Source organism: Mus musculus, chromosome 6 (genome assembly GCF_000001635.26).
Source record: "Mus musculus strain C57BL/6J chromosome 6, GRCm38.p6 C57BL/6J".
Classification (NCBI taxonomy): domain Eukaryota; kingdom Metazoa; phylum Chordata; class Mammalia; order Rodentia; family Muridae; genus Mus; species Mus musculus.
The window spans coordinates 40,573,893-40,594,454 of record NC_000072.6 but is presented as its reverse complement, the minus strand read 5'-3'; the positions used below and the strand labels follow the sequence as shown (position 1 = coordinate 40,594,454).

At 39.1% G+C, this 20,562-nt stretch overlaps 1 protein-coding gene across 2 annotated transcripts; it reads left to right on the top strand.

Annotated features, from left to right (window-relative positions):
* The first annotated feature begins 8,649 nt into the window (after positions 1-8,649).
* Clec5a (C-type lectin domain family 5, member a) lies at positions 8,650-19,557 on the top strand. 2 transcript variants are annotated; one of them, NM_001038604.1, is made up of 7 exons: positions 8,650-8,808; positions 9,207-9,305; positions 10,025-10,099; positions 12,161-12,220; positions 12,519-12,655; positions 14,976-15,082; positions 16,375-19,557. In NM_001038604.1, the coding sequence occupies exons 2-7, from the start codon at positions 9,227-9,229 to the stop codon at positions 16,487-16,489; spliced, it is 573 nt and encodes a 190-aa protein (NP_001033693.1). In that variant the 5' UTR covers positions 8,650-8,808; positions 9,207-9,226; the 3' UTR covers positions 16,490-19,557. The 2 variants fall into 2 exon arrangements, with proteins under 2 accessions (NP_001033693.1, NP_067339.1); NM_021364.2 differs by lacking the exon at positions 10,025-10,099.
* The last annotated feature ends 1,005 nt before the right edge of the window (positions 19,558-20,562 follow it).

The window sequence follows — 20,562 nt, the reverse complement described above, 5'->3', positions numbered from 1 at the left end:
GTTCCTGGGATGATACTGCTGTTCTTCCTATGGGTTGCAAACCCCTTCAGCTCCTTCATTCCTTTCTCTAACTCCTCCACTGGGGATCCCGTGCTCAGTCCAATGGTTGGCTAAGAACATATGCCTCTGTATTTGTCAGGCTCTGGCAGAGCCTCTCAGGAGACAGCTATATCAGGGACCTGTCAGCAAACACTTCTTGGCATCTGCAGTAGTGTCTGGGTTTGATGACTGAATATAGGATGGATCCCTAAGTGGGGCAGTCTCCAGATGACTTTTCCTTCAGTCTCTGCTCCACACTTTGTCTCCATATTTCCTCCCTTGGGTATTTTTTGCCCTTCTAAGAAGGACTGAAGCATCCACACTTTGTTCTTCCTTCTTCTTGTATTCCAAGCTTTGGGCTAATGTTCACTTATCAGTATACCGTGTGTGTTCTTTTGTGACTGGGTTACCTCACCAAAAGCTAGAAAACAATCTTCTTCCAAGAAACCCAAAAGAAGATAGCCACACAAACATAATTCCAACAACAAAAATAACATGAGGCCATAAAGTCTTGAGAAGATCAGGTGAATGAGAGATTACAGGGAGAGTTGGGTTTTCATGTATTTTTTTTCTTTGTTTCTTTCTGTTTTTTTTTTTGTTGTTGTTGTTTGTTTGTTTGTTTGTTTGTTTTCCCTTACCACATATCCTGCCTAAGGGTGGCTGTTTGTCCTTACATACCACTAGTATCCTGCCCTTTACCATATTTAATAGCTCATTCTAGACCCATAGATATCCATTCCTGAGCCCTTTCTAACTTAATCTGAGAAAAGGCTCTAGTTCATGAAGTCCATCCGATCCTTATGACCATGCTCCCTGTCATGATGCTTTGCACACACAGGAGTGAGCAGAGACCAGAGGCCTAGTTTGATTTGCCTTCTGATTTTACAGAGACCCAGTTATATCTTAACCCACTTTGCTTTGTGTGTTTTGGTTTTTGTTCACTTTGTTTTGTTTTGCCATGAGGCTGAATGCTGACCCTAGAGCCTCACACAGGCTTGGCCATGTGACCGGCCACAGAGCCACATCTCCAGCTGCATCTTCACCTAGTTTAGTTTACACTGTTTCTTTTGTTTCTTTTCTCTGGGGCTGAAGATTGAACCCTGAACATATTAACTGAGCCCCATCCCCAGCTGCTTCTTCATCCACTTTGATTTAAATCTACAACCACTTCTATTCCATGGACCACTATGTCCCTGTCCCTTAAATTTGCTTGAAGCTATAACATTGCTTTCAAAGACCTGTGATAAAGTAGGTGTTACAAAACTACTTGGGTGGGACAGCTAAGTCTATGGACAGACAGACAAGGGAAGGAATAAACATGCAAGTCTACTATGGATTAAGAAAACAACAGTCTTTAAGAATTAGAATCCTGAGATTCCACCTCACACCAGTCAGAATGTCTAAGATCAAAAATTCAGGTGACAGCAGATGCTGGCGAGGATGTGGAGAAAGAGGAACACTCCTCCATTGTTGGTGGGATTGCAAGCTTGTACAACCACTCTGGAAATCAGTCTGGCAGTTCCTCAGAAAATTGGACATATTACTACCAGAGGATCCCACAATACCTCTCCTGGGCATATATCCAGAATATGTCCCAACCAGTAAGAAGGACACATGCTCCACTATGTTCATAGCAGCCTTATTTATAATAGCCAGAAGCTGGAAAGAACCCAGATGCCCCTCAACAGAGGAATGGATACAGAAAATGTGGTACATTTACACAATGGAGTACTACTCAGCTATTAAAAAGAATGAATTTATGAAATTCCTAGGCAAATGGATGAACCTGGAGGGCATCATCCTGAGTGAGGTAACTCAGTCACAAAGGAACTCACACAATATGTACTCACTGATAAGTGGATATTAGCCCAGAAACTTAGGATACCCAAGATATAAGATACAATTTGCTAAACACATGAAACTCAAGAAGAACGAAGACCAAAGTGTGGGCACTTTGCCCCTTCTTAGAATTGGGAACAAAACACCCATGGAAGGAGTTACAGAGACAAAGTTTGGAGCTGTGATGAAAGGATGGACCATCTAGAGACTGCTATATCCGGGGATCCATCCCATAATCAGTTCCAAATGCTGACACCATTGCATACACTAGCAAGATTTTGCTGAAAGGACCCAGATATAGCTCTCTCTTGTGAGACTATGCCGGGGCCTAGCAAACACAGAAGTGGATGCTCACAGTCAGCTATTGGATGGATCACAGGGCCCCCAATGGAGGAGCTAGAGAAAGTACCCAAGGAGCTAAAGGGATCTGCAACCCTATAGGTGAAACAACATTATGAACTAACCAGTACCCCGGAGCTCTTGACTCTAGCTGCATATGTATCAAAAGATGGCCTAGTCGACCATCAATGGAAAAAGAGGCCCATTGGACTTGCAAACTTTATATGCCCCAGTACAGGGGAACGCCAGGGCCAAAAAGTGGAAGGGGGGGTAGGGGAGTTGGGGGGTAGGGTATGGGGGACTTTTGGGATAGCATTGGAAATGTAAATGAGGAAAATACCTAATTAAAAAAATGACCTAGCTCAGTGTTAAGGGAAAATGTGAATAATGGAAGATTGACCTCAGTAAAAACAGTAACAACCTCAGAAGGTCCAGGGAGTAGGCTATTGGTAGAATCTATTCAAAGTATGTTTTTATTCTGTTGGTTTACAAAGCATATGTCACTCAATATCTTTATGATCAGACTTAAATAAGGCTTTTTAGTTACTCTCTTAAATACTGCCTGAGAAGGTGGTATGTTTTCAAAGAGCCCAAACAATACAATTGTATTCAGCTACTTTGAAGAAGAAAAAAAAATCTTACCACATCTTTGATGAATCTAGAAGATATGTTAAATAAAATAATTTAGACACAAGAAATTAAATACTATATTACTTCCCTTATATGTAGAATCGCAACAGTTGTTCTCATAGAGAGAAGGCTGGTAATTTCCAGAGAATGAGGAGAGTTAGGGACTGGAGGAAAACAAAGAGATCTGGTTTAAGAACTACAAAGTTATAATTAGGTAGGAAGAAATGGATCTACTATACAGTCAAGTAAACTATGCTCATATCATGCTCATATCATATCAATACAGCTAGAAAAGATGATTTTGAGTGAGGTGATGGAAGTGGTACCCACACTGATTTGCTCATTATACATTATTGACATATGTCAAAACGATACATTTTATCCATTTGTACCTATCCTAGTTTGCTTTTATTGGTATAATAAAACACTGACCAAAGTAACCTGGAGGAGAGAGTTGGATTTTAAGTTATGAGTCCATCATCAAGGGAGGTTAAGTCAGAAAATCAGTGTAGGGAGCAAAACACAGAGACTGAGGCAGGTACTGCTTGCTGGCTTTCTTCCAGGCTCATTTTCAGCTTCCTTCTGACATAGCATAGGCCCACCCCTCTAGGAATGGAACCACTCACAGTGGGCTGGGTACTCCTATATCAATTAGCAATAAATAAAATGCTCCACCACATTGGTTGGTTACTCCCACAAATTTTGTGCCACCAAATTTTGCAGACTAGACCAATTGTAGATCAAAGGTTTTGTGGCTGGATTGTTGTTTCCTTTTTTTTTTTTTTTTTTTTTTTTTGGTAGCCTGCAGAGTACTTTCCTGTACCAAAGACACTAGAACATAGGAGTGAAGGTTCTATGTGAGTACCTGCTCACCCTCTCCAGTGTCTGATTTGACTTAAGTCCCACCCTATGAAAAGTATGCCATAACCAATACTATTTGGGTGACCAATAACCAAAAACTAAATGGCCCGAAGACATTGGACAAAACCAAGTATCACTGGCTTCAAAAAGAAAATATTGAATGACAATAAAATGACTCCTAATGATACATTCACAGACCAGTTCCTTGCTCAGCCATCATCAGAGAAGCTTCATCCTGCAGCAGATGGGAACAGATACAGAGACACACAGCCTGACACTACTCTGAGAAAGATCCCTTGGAGCACAAAGCTCTAAATGGAATATCTCTAACAAATCCCTCCTCTTGAAGCTCAGAAAACCCCATAGAAGAGGAAATGGAAAAAGTGTAAGAACTACAGCGGATGTAGACACAAGGAAAACAAAGCCCTCTACATCAACTGCGCAAAGGTCATATGAATTCAGAGGCTAAAGCAGAAAGCACAGGGTTAGTATAGGTCTGCATGAGGTCTTCTGCATATATATTACAGCTGTACATTGAGAATTTTATGGAACTCCTGAATGAGTGGATGGGTGGATCTCTGATTCCTGTGCTTTCTCTCGGGACTCTTTTGTTGGTTTGCCTTGTCCAACTTCAGTGTGATGGTTTTTGTTTTATCTCATTTCGTTTTATTTTGTTATGTTGAAAGGGTTGCTTTGAAATGATAAAATTAGCATACAAAAAAGAAACTGAATGGAAAAAAGGAAACAGAAAGGTGAATAAAAAAAGAAAGAAAGAAAGAAAAGAAATGCCCACATAAATACCATGGCGAATCTGAAAGAGGCAGTTTCTCAACTGAGCTTCCTCTTCCTCAAAACCATTCAAGGTCTGGGTCAAGCCGAGAGCTGAAAGTCTGACAAGCACCACATAAATATCTTTAAGATAAAAATGCTTATGAAGTTTCAAACTTAAATTTCACATATAAATTGCTACTTACAAAACTTGGGGTTTTTTTTGGCAGCTTACACTTGACAGTTTTGCCAAAAATCTTAGGCAAAATTTTAAGAGTATTTCAAGTCTTCTATTGGCTGTGTCAAGTTTAGTCAGTAATATAACATGTTTCACAAAGTTTTGGATTGTTATGGCTTTAATTGATGCTGTTCTTTATTACTGTATTTCATGGGATCTAAAATGATAGCAATGGGATGATTCCTCATTGTATTGTATAACACTAAGAAATAAAAATTGAAATATAATGATCAGTCACCTATATAAATGAGTTTTTTATTTGTAAATTCAACTGTCAATTGAGAATACTTTTAAAAATTACATTTGTAGAAAACTATAAAGTATTGAAGTGTATAAGAGGATTGCATAGGTTGTTTGCAAAAAATGGTATATTTTGCATAAGAACCTCAATCACCCCTGATTTTTAAAATATGAGGTTGGGAGAGGTGATTCTAGGTGACTATATAGTACTATATTAACCAGATTTTTATTGCTGTTATAAAATGCATAACCTAAAGGAGGAAGAATTTATTTTGGCTCCTGGTTTCAGATGATGCAGTCCATGGTTGGCTGGCTCCATTGTTTAGTGGCCATGTTGAGAGAAAGTGTCAGAGTATAGGAGAGTGATAGAGTAGAATTGCTCAATTTGTGATAGCCAGAAAGAATAAAAAAGCAGGAAAGAGCCAAGACAGGAAATAATCACTAAGGACATTCTTGCCACTTCCCAATGATCTATTTCTCTCAGCTAAGCTCACCTTTCACTGTTCCACAACCTACTAATTGTTGATTCAAAATTTAAATCCTTTGGTGGATTAAGTCATTAATGAAGGCAGATACTTCTCAGGTGCCCCTCTTCTGAATAATATTTACATACATAAATACATACATACATAGCCTCCATACATTAGCCATTGGGGCAATAGTGAGTATCTTAATTATAACATGGGCAAAACCTTCTTATTGTTGGATAAGAGATATCCTGAGTGGATCTTAGAGCCAATGAATATGATACACCTTACATCTGTGTGCACGCACACACAGACACACACACACACACACCTTGTTCATTCTAATGTTGATGAAACATCTTGTGCTATAAATCCAATTCATTCTGCAAAGCCCTAGGATTTTTATGATCTCAGACATTCAAGCCTGTGTGGCACCCAGCCTTAGTTACCACATTCATGAACATATTAACACAATGTGTTTCCTGATAAATTGTGCAATGAACAGACTTCGGTCCTTGGTCATTGTGAAAGGTGGCCACAGTGGTCTTAGTTACTGTTAAGCATGACTTTAAGATGTTTCCCACAAAGGTTCTATCTCATCATGCTTACTAATTTTCACAGTAAAATACCAAGGCTTTCTCTAACACATAAAAATAAATTATACCTTGATATTTTATACATTATAGGAAAATTCATAGTACAAAACTGTTTATCAATACTACAGATTAATATTACTAACTACCCACAGTTGTTATTTACTTACTTATATCTTTATAGCTAATTGTTGTCTACTAAAGTCTGATCCATATTAACTATCTTCAGCAACTGTGTATCCAGCTAGAATAGATTTTACATTAGATTTTATTTAAACAGTGTATTTTTCCTGCACTCTGTAGACATCCTTTGGGAAATATGTTATCTATAAAAAAATCACTATAGCATCATGAATTTATTTGCAATGGAAATCCTAGCTCTTTCTTAGTTAATTTAAGTTTCATCAGTATCTTTTATGTAGAGGAGTTATTCTTTAATTTACTTTATAAGAGTATCTCTAGTTGTATTTTCATTGGATCCAATATTAATATCTCTATATTTCTTCTCTAATTATCTTTTTTCCCCTTTCCTCTGACTTCTGAATTGCTATCTCAGTGATAGCTTCTGACTTTCTCATTCTTTTCCTATGGTATCTAATGTACTATTCAGAGCCCTTCATCCTACTGTTCATTGCTTTTTAATCATCCACTAAACCTCCAAGTGACTCTTGTCAATTTAATGGCATTTTACTTATACAGAATCAATGTTTTCCATCATCTTTCTAAAAGCATAGGTGAGGTATGATCTAGTATTTCCTGGATCGTAAAGCTTATAACTCATAGATGGAGGCTCAATCTCTTTATAATCCTTATTTCATTTTAAGTTATGCTCACATATTCATTTATTTATTTTTATTTTTTTTAACTTTTTTGGGGGCATGGGGGACAGATTCTGAGACAGGTTTTCTCTGTGTAGCCGTGGCTATCCTGAAACTAGCTCTGTAGACCAGGCTTGCCTCAAACTCAGAGATCTGCTTGCCTCTGCCTCTCCAGTGCTGGGACCAAAGGTGTGTGACATCATGCTCAGTCTCCTTTACATTAAACTTTTAAGTGAGATATGAGAAAGTTCTACCCATATGCACATCTGTCATGGCTACTGATAGACACTGTAAGAGTCAGATCTTGACAGACTTAATGAAGAAAGATGGGGGTTGTTTTATTTTTTCACAACTATTTCTGGTTTTGTTTAAAGACATACAAGTAGGAAGTCTGTCTTCTGAGTATTGTGCTACATCTGTCAAGAACTAAAACAGCTTGATATTAATGAGATAGTGTCTTTAGCATCTAACTAGAATGACTCCCCTCTGCAATAGAACTTGCAGCTTATTCAATTGGTCATTACAGTAAGTGGGAGCCAAGTGTGTTTCCATGATATCTCTGTTCCTGGTAGGCTGCAGACCTGAGAGCCTTACACGGGCTTTGAACCAACCCTGTCCAGCCCCCACACCTGACCATTACCTCCATTCCCTAACATATCAGTTTGGTTATATCACAGTGTTCTATTAGAAAGCATTTCTATTTATTAAAAGCCATATTTTTCTATGAACTCTGAGTTGCTATAGAAGCTGAGTGGCAATTTACATTAAAACCACATTATATTTGTAGTATACGTTAACTGTTTACAAATGGGGGGATGGTTAGTTCCCATTCTGAATACTGTCATCACAGTCTACACGCCATGGGTTTTAATCAGGAATCTGCATGTTTGGAAGTGGTCTGACATCTACAATATCTTTGAAAACAAAGACAACCAACTTGTCTATTTGGATAAGTTGTGTAATTAAAAAAAATCAGACCATAAATGTTTATTTTATGGGTCTAATAAAAAGTCCACAAATAAAAGCCTAAAAACCAGATGCCATTTTCAAGTACAGTGAGTGATCCAAGGACTGTGGCTGTGCCAGGGCAACAGCAGTGAGAAAATAAATAGCTTTGGGCTGCATAGTTTCAGAGTGTGGAAATTATTGTGCACAAGCAGATAAGCATGCAAAAATTCTCCCAAGGAACAGGTACCTAGTCATGGAATGAAGTAAGGGATCCCTAAACCCAAATGGGACAAGCAAATGGAGGACTGGCTAAAGAATTCTGAAAGAAGTAAGGTCTAAGGAATACTCCAGAATTATCTTGTCAAAGAGAACATCGAGGAGTCTGTTGTACATCTGAGAGAGAGAGAGAGAGAGAGAGAGAGAGAGAGAGAGAGAGAGAGAGAGAGAGAGAGAAACAAAGGTGTGTCATGTGAATATGTGATGAAAATATGACGCCAAAGAGAAAATATATATAAAAAAAAATTTCAATTCAGCAGATAAGACCAGGACAGATTTGAGAGGTGCCAATGAGAGGTACAGAACCACCACACATATCCCAGGCTAAGAGAATATCTAGCATGCGTCTGAGCACTTAGCATTCATGAGAGGAGTATGCAAAGATTTATATACTACACCGAGGAGCCAAATCCCATGCTACAAGCAAAAGAAAGTTAACAGATGAAGGCTAAGTCTGTGCTGAGGCATGTGGTTTTCCAAATCCCTCCAGAAAGTTTCCCCTGAAAGGAACCTTCCTCCTTCAGAAGTAGAAGTTCCCTTCCTCTTTTTGCCCCGCCTGCTCCTTTGACAAGAGCACTGAACAGGAAGAAGTGTTTGCTTGGAGATGCTGCTAAAACAGAGAGGCTGTGAACAAGGACATTACCGAGCAGGAGCATACATTCAGAAGACAAGGAGCCCTGCTCGCTGCACCGAATATCTTATCAAAAAGACTCCTATCTGTATGCCAACCCAGACTTCCAGAAAGAGATCAGGTAAGTCAATCTTGTCAGTCTGTCTGTCTGCCTGTCCTCTGCTCATCTGACATACTTGAGACTGGAGCTTTTATAAGTGAAATTAGCATTGCCGAGACTATAAGCTTGTGAGCAAGGGTCATTTCAAGACTAAATATTCTTGAATTGTAGGGAAATTACTCAGTAGGCAGGATTTATCAAACCACAAATGGAAACAAGGTTAAGACCTAATCCTAAAGTATCTATGAAGAACAGAGTTTCCTATCGGTGTTCTGGACATGTTTGGGTTACCTCCTTTCACCTGTTAGTGGAATTCCTGACTTCCAGATCTCCCTTGAGTGTTCTGAGAAAGACTCAAGGTTAACTAAGGCCAGCAGCTTTATCCCCATATTCTGACGATGTCGCTCTCATCCCCACAGATCCCTGAATCCCCATCATCATGAACTGGCACATGATCATCTCGGGGCTTATCGTAGTAGTGATCAAAGTTGTTGGAATGACCTTTTTTCTGCTGTATTGTGAGTATTTGCGGAAGCCCTCCCACCAACCCCAGCATCTTTGTTGTTTTATTCTACTCAGAATGCCAGATTGAGTGTAAAGGTTCAGTGCCCAAGTTCTTCCACATTGTCTTCCCATACTCTAGCAGACACATGGGATCAGGTTCCATGATCTACAATGGAGACACACAACTGACTATAAAAATAAGAGTCTTCACTGGATAATCTAAACTGGAGTATTTAGCCTGACTTTTTTATTGTTGCTATAATTTTAAAAATTACTCTTCTAGTTCAACCCAATAAAGCTGTATGAAGAGCTAACTATAAGAGCAAGATTTAACAGAGGTGTGTGTGTGTGTGTGTGTGTGTGTGTGTGTGTGTGTGTGTGTGTGTGTTGTACATAAATTCTTCTCAATAAATTCATTAGTACAGGGAGCCTCGTAGCCAAAGATTTAGTTCTGAAGCCAGTAGGAAAAACTGGAGGAAGGAAATGTGGGTAAATTGCAGCAGTTGGGTAAGAGGGATTTTCCTTGTGACCCAATGTGAACATGTAATAACTATAACGGGCTCAGAAAAGATACACAAGTAGGTAAGGGAAGGGTGAATATACACACACCTCACGGAGGCAGAGCTCAGTGCTTCCTCCTGTGGTCACAGTTTCCTGGCATCCCCTGAGGCTCATTTACTGCCTTCATTTGCAGCCACACTGGAACTGAGCCACTAGCTGGTTTTCTTTGCAGTCCCACAGGTTTTTGGCAAAAGTAATGATGGCTTCGTCCCCACGGAGAGCTACGGAACCACTAGTGTGCAGAATGGTAATCTCACTAGCATCCAGCTTCTATGTCCTGAATTCTAACAGTTCCTATGAATTTGTATACAGATGCTACACCAAGGTCCTGTTCTCCTTTACAAGTGTGAAAATGAACAGAAAACTCATTGATCACTGTATCTTCCTGATTTTTCCTCTATTGGTACTAAGGATCAAATTCAGGGCCTTGCTCATAGGAAGCACAAAGTCTAGTACTGAACTACACCCACCTCAACCCCTGTATGGAATTTATGATCCTCAGTTTTCCTCCTGGGCTTGAGAACGATTTGTGTGGGACTACTATAATATATTGTAAGTGAATTTCATGGATTCTTACAAGGAATTGTTACAAACAAAATTCTATCCAGGTGTGGTGGCCCAAACCTTTAATCCCAGCACTCAAGAGGCGAAGGCAGGTAGATCTCTGAGTTTAAGGCCAGCCTGGTCTAAAGAGTGAGTTCCGCTGGGAGTGGTGGCGCAGGCCTTTAATCCCAGCACTCGGGAGGCAGAGGCAGGCGGATTTCTGAGTTCGAGGCCAGCCTGGTCTACAAAGTAAGTTCCAGGACAGCCAGGGCTACACAGAGAAACCCTGTCTGGAAAATAGAAAAGAAACAAAATTCTAGCATTAGAAGATGGTTCACCTGGTAAAGTGAATACTTGAATGAGGACCTGAGCATATATCTCCAGCACACAAGTGAAAGTCAAGTCTTTGCCATGTGTGTCTGTAACAGCAAGACTGGTGGATGGAGACAGAGCTGGGAGAATCCCTGGTACTCGTTGGCCAGTCCGTGTAGTTGAATTAATGAACTCCAGTTTCATAAAGAGATCCTGCCTTAATACATGAGATGGACAAAGATTGAAGAAGGCACCCAGTGTCAGTCACTGGTCCCCTCACACATGAATGTAAACACATCTTCACACACATGTACATACATCCACTCAGGCATGTACATACAATGCATACACACAAACACATGCACATACATGCTCACACACAGACACAAACACACACACACACACACAGAGACACACACACACACACAAAAGAATTCATGTTCCACAAAAAAAGGGGGGCTAGGCATCATTTTGTGAACTAAAAATTATGCTAGACTCACCATGGGATAAGAATAAAAACAGATTGGTAATCAAGCCTCATTTATAACACAAAAAATTTAATGCCACATGTTTCACATACAGAGGCCATGGGACTTCTAATCCTACCTCTCTTCTATTTGATTTATTCATTTTTATGTGTGTGAATGATTTATCCTCATGTATATATGTGCACCATGTGCATGGGCTGCCTATGGTTGCCAGGACACTGTATCCTCTGGAACCAAAGTTACAAGTGTTGTGAGCCAACATGGGGATGCTGGGAACTATGCCATCGCTCCAGCCCCAAGCCCACTCTTCATGCAGCTTTCTGCAAGGACTCCCTGCCACTGCCTCTTAAGACATGGGCTACAATTGACATCTTTAGGACCAAAGAAGAAATTTCTAACTTATCAAAAATGGACTATTATGATATCAAAGTCTCTGAGCTAAGGAGTACAATAAAATATGAATGCTCATGCCTGTTTTAACAATAAGAGTTTAAGTGACTAGTTGGCATCTGGGTAAATGAAAGTAGTCTTAAGCATAAAGAACAAATAACCAGGGCCCCTGAGCAGACTTTCAATAGCCTGTGGAGCCACTGAAACTGTCTGCTCAGACAGCTGGTGCATCCAAGAGAAAGGAGCCCCTTAGGGGCCATTAATCTCCACAGTTTGTATTTTAAAGACAGTATTTTTGACAATTCTAGTTCAGAGTGGTCAAGGCCCTTTTCCTCTCCATAGTATCTCTTTCAGCTTCTTCTTCTCTTCTTCCCTCCTTCTTTCTGCACCTTCCCATCTCAAATTTCCCTGCCCCAAATAGGATTTTCATCAAGGATAGTGTTTTTTCTTTCTACCTCTGGATCGTCTAGAATATCAGGGGTGTTTAGAAACAAATACTCAAAATTCAGCAGCCCACAGCCTAATGACTGCTGTGTTCACTATATAGTAGCCATCAGGATTTCTTTTCATTTCAGTCTCACAGATCTTTGGGAGAAATGACGAAAGTACCATGCCTACAAGGAGCTATGGAACAGGTACAGTGCACGATCCTGGGCTCATCCCACCCCCTTGGTAGTCATAAGCTGGATTCTCAAGGACTTTCCCCAACATCTCCTTTCTTGTGGAACTTTTGTGCAAAGGTACCATGAAGAGCTTTCATTCCCTTTATGTTAGGGATGAGAAGGCAGACTAGAGTGATGGAATTTCTTCCAGAATTGGGAAGAATTTATATCATGATGTAGTTACAAAGAAATGTGCTCACACTCCAAACCACTAATCACATGTATTCCTTCTCTGTCTCTGTCTCTGCTCCTTCCTCCCCAATCTCTCCAGTCTGTCCCAGAAACTGGGATTTTCACCAAGGAAAATGCTTTTTCTTCTCCTTCTCCGAATCACCTTGGAAAGACAGCATGGATTATTGTGCAACACAAGGATCCACACTGGCAATTGTCAACACTCCAGAGAAACTGGTAAAGCATTAGGATGCTATAAGAAAATAGTCTGCCCTACACTTGCTGCAGTTGGTGGAATCTATGGGACAATTTGGTGATGTAAGGATAGGTTGATGGTTAAGGAGTAAAGATGTGCCTAGCTGGGAAGTTCACAGTCCTTGTTGTAAACCTGAGATTGGAAGGTTCTTCATTTCCATTTAAACTAGAAGTCTAGATTTTTGTTGTCTTCTCTATAAACCAAGCATCAGGCTCATACTCTAGGGACGTACCAGGACATTTGAAGTGCAAGAATTGACCAAAGACCTGAAGAAGCAGCTTAAGGACCATGAGGATAGCTCAGTGGGTAAAGTCATGTGCTACCAAGTCTGATGACCTGAGTTCAGTCTCAGAGATCTGAGAGTCACATAATACAAGGAAAGGAGGAACTCTCATAAACTGTCCTCTGGTCTCCACAGAAAGACTGTGTCACTCAAATGTGAGCACATATATAGTATAAAATAAATAAATTAAAATAAATAAAATACATACATACATACATACATACATACATACATACATACATACATAAAAATAACTGAATGAATGACATATGAACCTGCTAAGATGGCTTAGCAGATAAACTTTCCTGCCACTGGACCTGATGACCTGAGTTCAATCTCTGAGACTTACATGATCTCAGAGAGAACCAGCTCCCACAATTGGTTCTCTAACCTCCAAAAGTGCCACATGTATGATTGTACAAATAAATATATACATATAAGCTCACAAAATACACTAACACAAAAATGAGTAAATGAATGAATGTCAAATATAATAAAATATAAGTTACTGAAAAATTACAGAATATTTTGTGAGATGCTAACGTATATAGTAAAAAAGGAAGATATTAGTTACTAAGATATTAATGTATCATTTCATTGCACATAAGAAAAATATGTTAATATAATTAGTAATGTGAGAAACAAAGAATAAGATAAAAGTTTGCATTTTACCTTTGTGATAATGAAAATAGGCTAATACTATGTAGCAGCTCTGTTTATTGTATCCTTTTATCTTATGAAAGCCATGAAACATATTAGTATGCATATTTTATGCATATGCAATGAGGAAATTAGAGAAAAGAAATGGTTGTGTGTGTGTGTATGTGTGTGTGTGTGTGTGTGTGTGTGTGTGTGTGTGTGTGTGTGTTCATGTGGGCACACATGTGCCACAGTCTCACCTTCAATCTTCCTTGAGTCAGGGTGGCTTATTATTCACCAGTACATATCGAGGTTAGCTTCACCCAGTCTTCTTCCTGTTTCTGCCTCTCATCCTGTCATAGGAGAGCTGGGATTACAGATGTTCATTGCATCCTTGGGATTTCCCATGAGTTCAAGGGATCTGACCTCAAGTAGTCACACTTAGACAGCAGATGCTTCACCAACTGATAACCTTCTCCACCAAAATAAGTTATCTGACAAAGATCATATATATAAACATTAGAACATTATGTTCATCAATTTATAGTTGTCTCTTCTTCAAACCTTACCATTGGTTAGATGCTAAGTACTAGGCTATACACTATTCATATTTTTCTCCTCTATCCCTCCCTCCAAAAAAAAAAAAATCATCCTCTGATGGGGCAGAATTTTCAGGAAGGCTGTCCCTGAACAGATGACCAAGGTCAGCAATCAGAATCCCACAAATTCTCTAGGATGAAGTACTCAAGTGGAAAAGCAAGATGTTTTCAGGTAGCAAGAGAGAATCAGAGGATGGGGAAGAAAACAGAGGGTGAAAAGAAGAAAGAACGAGAAAACTTGAGCCCTCCATTTCCTCTACTCTCCATTTAAGTTTTGGTGTGCCCAACTCCCACCGCGCTACTCTGCCCAGCCTCCTCGGCGTATTGACTACAGAAAAAGATCACATCATTGATACTTTGCTATAACTCTCAATACATTTTTGTTCACTTGATATAACTTAATTGAGAGTGTGAAATTTTCTAGATTTGATGAAAAATTCTACAAAGAGAATCGTGCCAGACATAAAATGTGTATGTGAAATGACCTGTTTTTGACTGTGGTGTTTTCCTTTCCCATTCCTTCTGCTTGACTCAGAAAAACAATACTGACATCACCAGGGTATTTATCAATAGTGTAAGTTCTTCATCCTTAACATTAGTTTCCGCACCAGAAGCTAGGCACTCTGTGTTTGCAAAGTTGCAGAACTTCTCAGGGATTAATGGCCATTAATCTGGACCGTGGCTGCCTTCCTGATTCGCAGAACCAGACCAACCATTGACCTCCAGCTCGGGATGCAGAGGTGAAGAGCTCACTGATGGACTTCTTTTTTTAATTTCTAGAAGTATCTTCAGGACATAGCTGGTATTGAGAATTACTTTATTGGTTTGGTACGTCAGCCTGGAGAGAAAAAGTGGCGCTGGATCAACAACTCTGTGTTCAATGGCAAGTACGTGAACAGCCTGCATTTCTCTGAAGATATTTATTTACATAAGACAAAACCTGAGATACCTGAGATAGCTGATAGTTCAGAGACTTAGACTGGACTCTATTCTACTTTTCTAGTTGCTTCCAACCCATTTCTTTCCTATTTAACTTTTATTCTTTTTATATTTTATTTATATATAATATTTTAATATTATAATAATATATTATATATTATTGTATTAACATATTATGTTATAATTATATTAAATTATATTAATATATTATCATACATTAAATCTGCTACTGTACATCATATAATATTTCATAGACCATTAAGCTATTTGTCATGTCATTTCCCCAGATATAGCTCCTTCATTAAGAAAAAAGTTTATTATATACCTAAGCCTTATCTGTGACTCAAAGTTGAACCTATAACCCTCAAGAGCCCTTCAAGGCATCACTCCATGGAGTCAAAGTTTCCAGGAGGTTGTAATATTCCAGTATTCATATGGAAATAATGAGTCAAACAAGGACCAAGCTGGGTCTCCAAACTGTAAACGGATTTCCTTACAGGGGGAAGAAAATTAATATCCACTCAGTATCTACTCTCCATCACGCACTGTGCTGTGCTGTGCTAAGTACGAATTGCCTCTTAGTGTGTTCACTGGGAAGCCATGGAGAAAGCTTTCATTACTCCCAAGCTGTTGCACTGAGTGTGAGAATGTGTTAGAAATGTGTTGAGTTTCATATACCAACAGAGCAGAGCCATCATTTGATTCTACAGTCCCTTGATCCCAAATAGCATGCTACTTTTTCAATGAAATGAGGCTTTGCAGTCAGCCCAAAAGGATTTGAATGACAGAAAGGAAGTATAGGAATGCCAACAGTTAACTTCACCAAGTTTTTCCTAGAACAAGCTCAAATCCAGGAAAGGATTAAAAAATATCCCTCTCCTCCTGCCCTGCCTTGGATCTCCCTGTTATAAACATGCATCCAGTACTAAAATATGATTAGGGTGACAGTACATGGGATATTTTCAACCTAATATGAGCAAGTTAGACCTAGATTCTCGGACTCTGTGAATGTTCACAGGAGAGTTGAAAGAAAGCAGTGGGTGTGGGGCTGGATTGGTGACTGTGTATTGAAAAGCAGGGATCTAAGTTGGGATGAAAGACTCAGTGCCAAGGAGGAGGTTGTGTGGTTTCATGAAGCTGTATTCCCTCCATGCGCAGTTCCCATGAGAACCTCACATCACAAACAGTTAAACTCAGAGTAGAAACCAGAAGCCTAACCAAGCTTTCTCTTTTCATTTAGTGTTACCAATCAGGACCAGAACTTCGACTGTGTCACTATAGGTCTGACGAAGACATATGATGCTGCATCATGTGAAGTCAGCTATCGCTGGATCTGCGAAATGAATGCCAAATGATCATAGATCTCTACAAGAGTGAATTTTTACAGAGCTAGCAAAGGAGATTAGTTGTGACTGAAACCAGCCCAGGAAATATAGAGCATCAAAGACTGTGCCCATCTTCCATAGGTGGAGTTCCCTATTGAATCCTCAAAGTCAATTTGTTACTCCACAAACATCTTCACATAGTAAAACTCCCTTTCTGACCAAGTATTCCCTAAGACCACACTTCCTGTGAGAGGGGACTGGATTCTAGTTATCTGCAGACAGAGCCAGGATTCTGGAGATGAAATCAATATGGAAATGCAGTCTGTTTCTGTAGAGCTGAGCCTTTTAACTAATCAGTAGGGTTTTGTCTGTTGTCAGAACTGTTTGATCCTTAGAGAACATGCCCACGCCACTGAGGAGAAACTGCTCGTGGAACAGATATGAGAACTGTTAGGAAGCACTATGGGCAGAAGAATATAAACTTGGCTTCACAACATCCCCCATTCCAGAAAGCCTCCCATTCCCATACAACATCGTAGAAGCAGAGGTCCTTCTGAATTGGGGAAGGACCTCTACAGCTCGACTTGGTACTGAACAAATATTGAGGGAATGAAGAAAGTTCTGAATAGGACAGAGATAAACAAGGAGGAGAAGGAAAGAGATAGGAAGAAAGGAGAAGTGGGAAGGAGGGGGAAAAGGAATGATGGGCAGGAGAAAAAGAGACAGGAGGAGCCAGGAAAAACACTCAAGCTAAATTTTTTTCAGGTTTTGGATAAAATCTATTGTGACATAAATAATATCTTTTCATTAGAAGAGAAAAGGCAAAATTGGGGACAAATGGGCACCATGAGAGATGAAGCAGAGGTTAATTTGATCACAAGGAAAGAAAGGCAGGAATGAGGTTGAAAACTTTTTGGATACCTTGGCTGTTATCTCAAGAAGGTACAAGCTGCATAAAGTATAGGAGAAAAGAGATGTGCTGGTTGTTTTAAGTAGCAAAAATTAAACTACAGAGAAGCCTATAGAAAGCTAAAGGAATTAAAACCATCCAATAATCAATTCATTATTTTCAACTAATAGCAATATGTATGTGCATTACTAGTCAAAATAAATTGTGAATTCTGTTATTATAATACTAAGTTATTTTATAGTTTCTAGGTTTCATATTTCGTGTATTAGCAGATTTATATTTTAATAGGACAATGTACTTCCTATTAAAACCTGTTTGAAGAAGGTCATCAGAAATGATCTAGTAGATACTGGAATTACATTTGTACCCAATGAGCTATGTGTTCTCTGATAGTCTTAATACATCAAAGCTGGGACAAGGTGGGCAGAATCTATGGTAGGGAGAAGCAATTGTGTTCTAACCAGAGGTCAGACCCATAACTCAGACAACAGAAAGGAAATCTTGGTCCTTTTTGAGAAAGGGGAACTTTCATTGCCACACTTCCTATCTTTGGACAGAAGAGTTGCAGACTCCTGGGGTCAGGAAATGAGGACATCTAGTGATTTCTGTGGTTGAAGTCTGAATCTCCCACAAGATGAGAAGTTACTCATGTACAGGTTCTTAAAGAAGCCTGCACAGGGGCTGGCATGAGAAAAAGAATATTCAGGGACTCTGTGTATATTGTTTCAATTACTAGGGAAGGGACTCGTGAAGGGTAAATAAATGTGGCCTTTGTTAGGGAGCAGTGATATGAGTTTTAAGATGGAATTAATAAGACATTTGGGTTGGAGTTTTGACCTAAGTTCTAAGATACTTTCCCTTACACATCAGGCACACTAGGTATAGTCTTTATAGCTTCATTAGAATATAAGTAACATGTCCGAAAATTTTTGACAACCAGGAATAGCCACTAAATTACCCATTTGAAATGTACAGCTCAATAGGTTTGGTACATTCACAGTAGTTTACAGCCGTCCCCTAAAAAAGAAATCCTGATCTACTTCCCGTCTCTACAGAGTTCCTTCTGCTGGCTGTCATATGAATAGAATCATACAATGTATGTCCTTCTTTACTACTTCCTCTGCTTAGAATAAGATTTTCAAGATTCACCCATGAATTTCAGCATATCGCAGTTTCCCAGTCTGTATCTTGAGTGTCCCCCGTAGATCAAAGGCTCATTCCCTAGGATTGTGATATTGGAATGTGGTAGAGCCTGGAACTCCTGGAATTGATTTAGGTCCCTGAGAGTGTGGTCTCTCTGAGGGCAGTACTATCCTCAGCCCTTTCATTTTGCTCCCAAGCCAGGAGCGGTTGTCCTCTATTGTATGCTTTTAACATAAAGTGTGGCCAACTAATTAGGGATTGAAATCTCTAAAACCTTTTGATAAGCTATGTATCTCAGGCATGTGTTACAGTGGTACAAAGCTTGTTATTTGTACATACAATCTGTATTTCATTCTATGGATGAATACTATTCCATTTGTTTATTCCTTCAATGGCTGATTGGTATTTTAGCTTTGTACCTGTCAACTATTATAACTCCTACAAACATCCATTTCTCAAGCATACACCTAGGAGTGAGACTGCTAATTCATCTTGTTATCTGATACATTATGTAAAGAACTTTCTGTCTTCAAAAGCTACTGAACCATTGCACCTTCCATCGGGAATATGTATGGACTCTAATATTTGCCATACCCTTGCCAATATGCACTGTTACCTAACTGCCTTGCTTTATGCTAATGTGTTCCTATGGTGATTTTGATGTTTATTTCATCTCCATTCTTTATCATCTTTCTTGTACTTTGAGTAACCTCTTCTGCTGAGAATGATGTTTTTCTTTCTATTGGACATTTTAACTTAAGATGTAAGGAAAGGATATGGTTATATCAACACATCTTATTTTGTTAATAGTCTTGAGCTCTCAGCCTCTTTGTAAAAATCTAGAAATACCTCCATAATTGTGTCTTAAGGCATGCTGAAGATGAAACTCAGCACTTTCTACATACTACCTTTCTAGCAATAAGTTATAGTGTCCTTCCTTTGTTTTGTGGTTTTTTTTTTTTTTGGTGTGGGTTTTTTTAGTAAATTTTATTATTAAAAGGTTGCATATAAAAAACTTTGCATATAAATAAAAACATCACACACCAAAATCAACCAGACCCAAAGTCTATACAAATAAATGAATTTTATATATAATTAGAAATGACATTTGAACTGGAAGCTGTGTGACTTTTCATTAAATTTTACACTTCCAGTAGTGAATGTATTTTAAGCATTTATCCACCACTCAAGCCCACCCCCCAAAAAAAGCCGGAATTAGAACTTTATAAAATAGATTTATGCCCTCTTTTATAACTCCTTTGTTTTAAGATAGGCTCTTGCTACACAGTTAACACCAGTCTAGAAATCAATGTGCAACTCAGCATAGCTTTGGGTTTACAATCCTCTTCCCTCTGCCTCCTAAGGACTAGGATTACAGGTATGCATCCAAAACTGTTCCCAAAAATACCATGATTTAACATCAAGACTACTTAACAAAATCTCTCTTTACTTGAACAAATGTATGTAGACTGAAGATCTTGGGCCTGTGGCATATATTAAAATTGAATAGGAGTTTGACTTTGCATACCCTTTAAGAAAAATAAGAGAGATTCAATTATTTTATTTTGTACAGGAAATTTTATTTATAATTCATAGTATAAATTAGTATATGTTTGCAGAAATAAAAAGAATATTGAAAGGTGCACAGTACCAAGTCTTTTCTTCCTTCATGCCCACTTCACTGCCATAATTTCAGGACAACTACTTACCCCTTCCCTCTTATGTTGCCACCCACAGCAGCTGTGACTGCAGCCACTTACATTCTGTATGCTCTGCTCTTCTTGCTTAAGGATATAGAGCTTGTAACATTGCTAGCCATTGCAGAAAGAACATCATTGTTCCAGCAGCTTCGTAACAGTGCATTGCATGGATAAAATGTAGTTTAAACAGCTCCCTGTAGCCATCCCACACAGCATCAATTCTTAGCTTTTAAAAATGTTACAACCGGACACTTCACAAAGTAGCCAAGATCACAGAAATGGAAACAGTGACTAGGAGCAGGGTGGAGCTGTCAGGGAAGAGGGAAGTTGGGCATGAGAGCAACACTGGA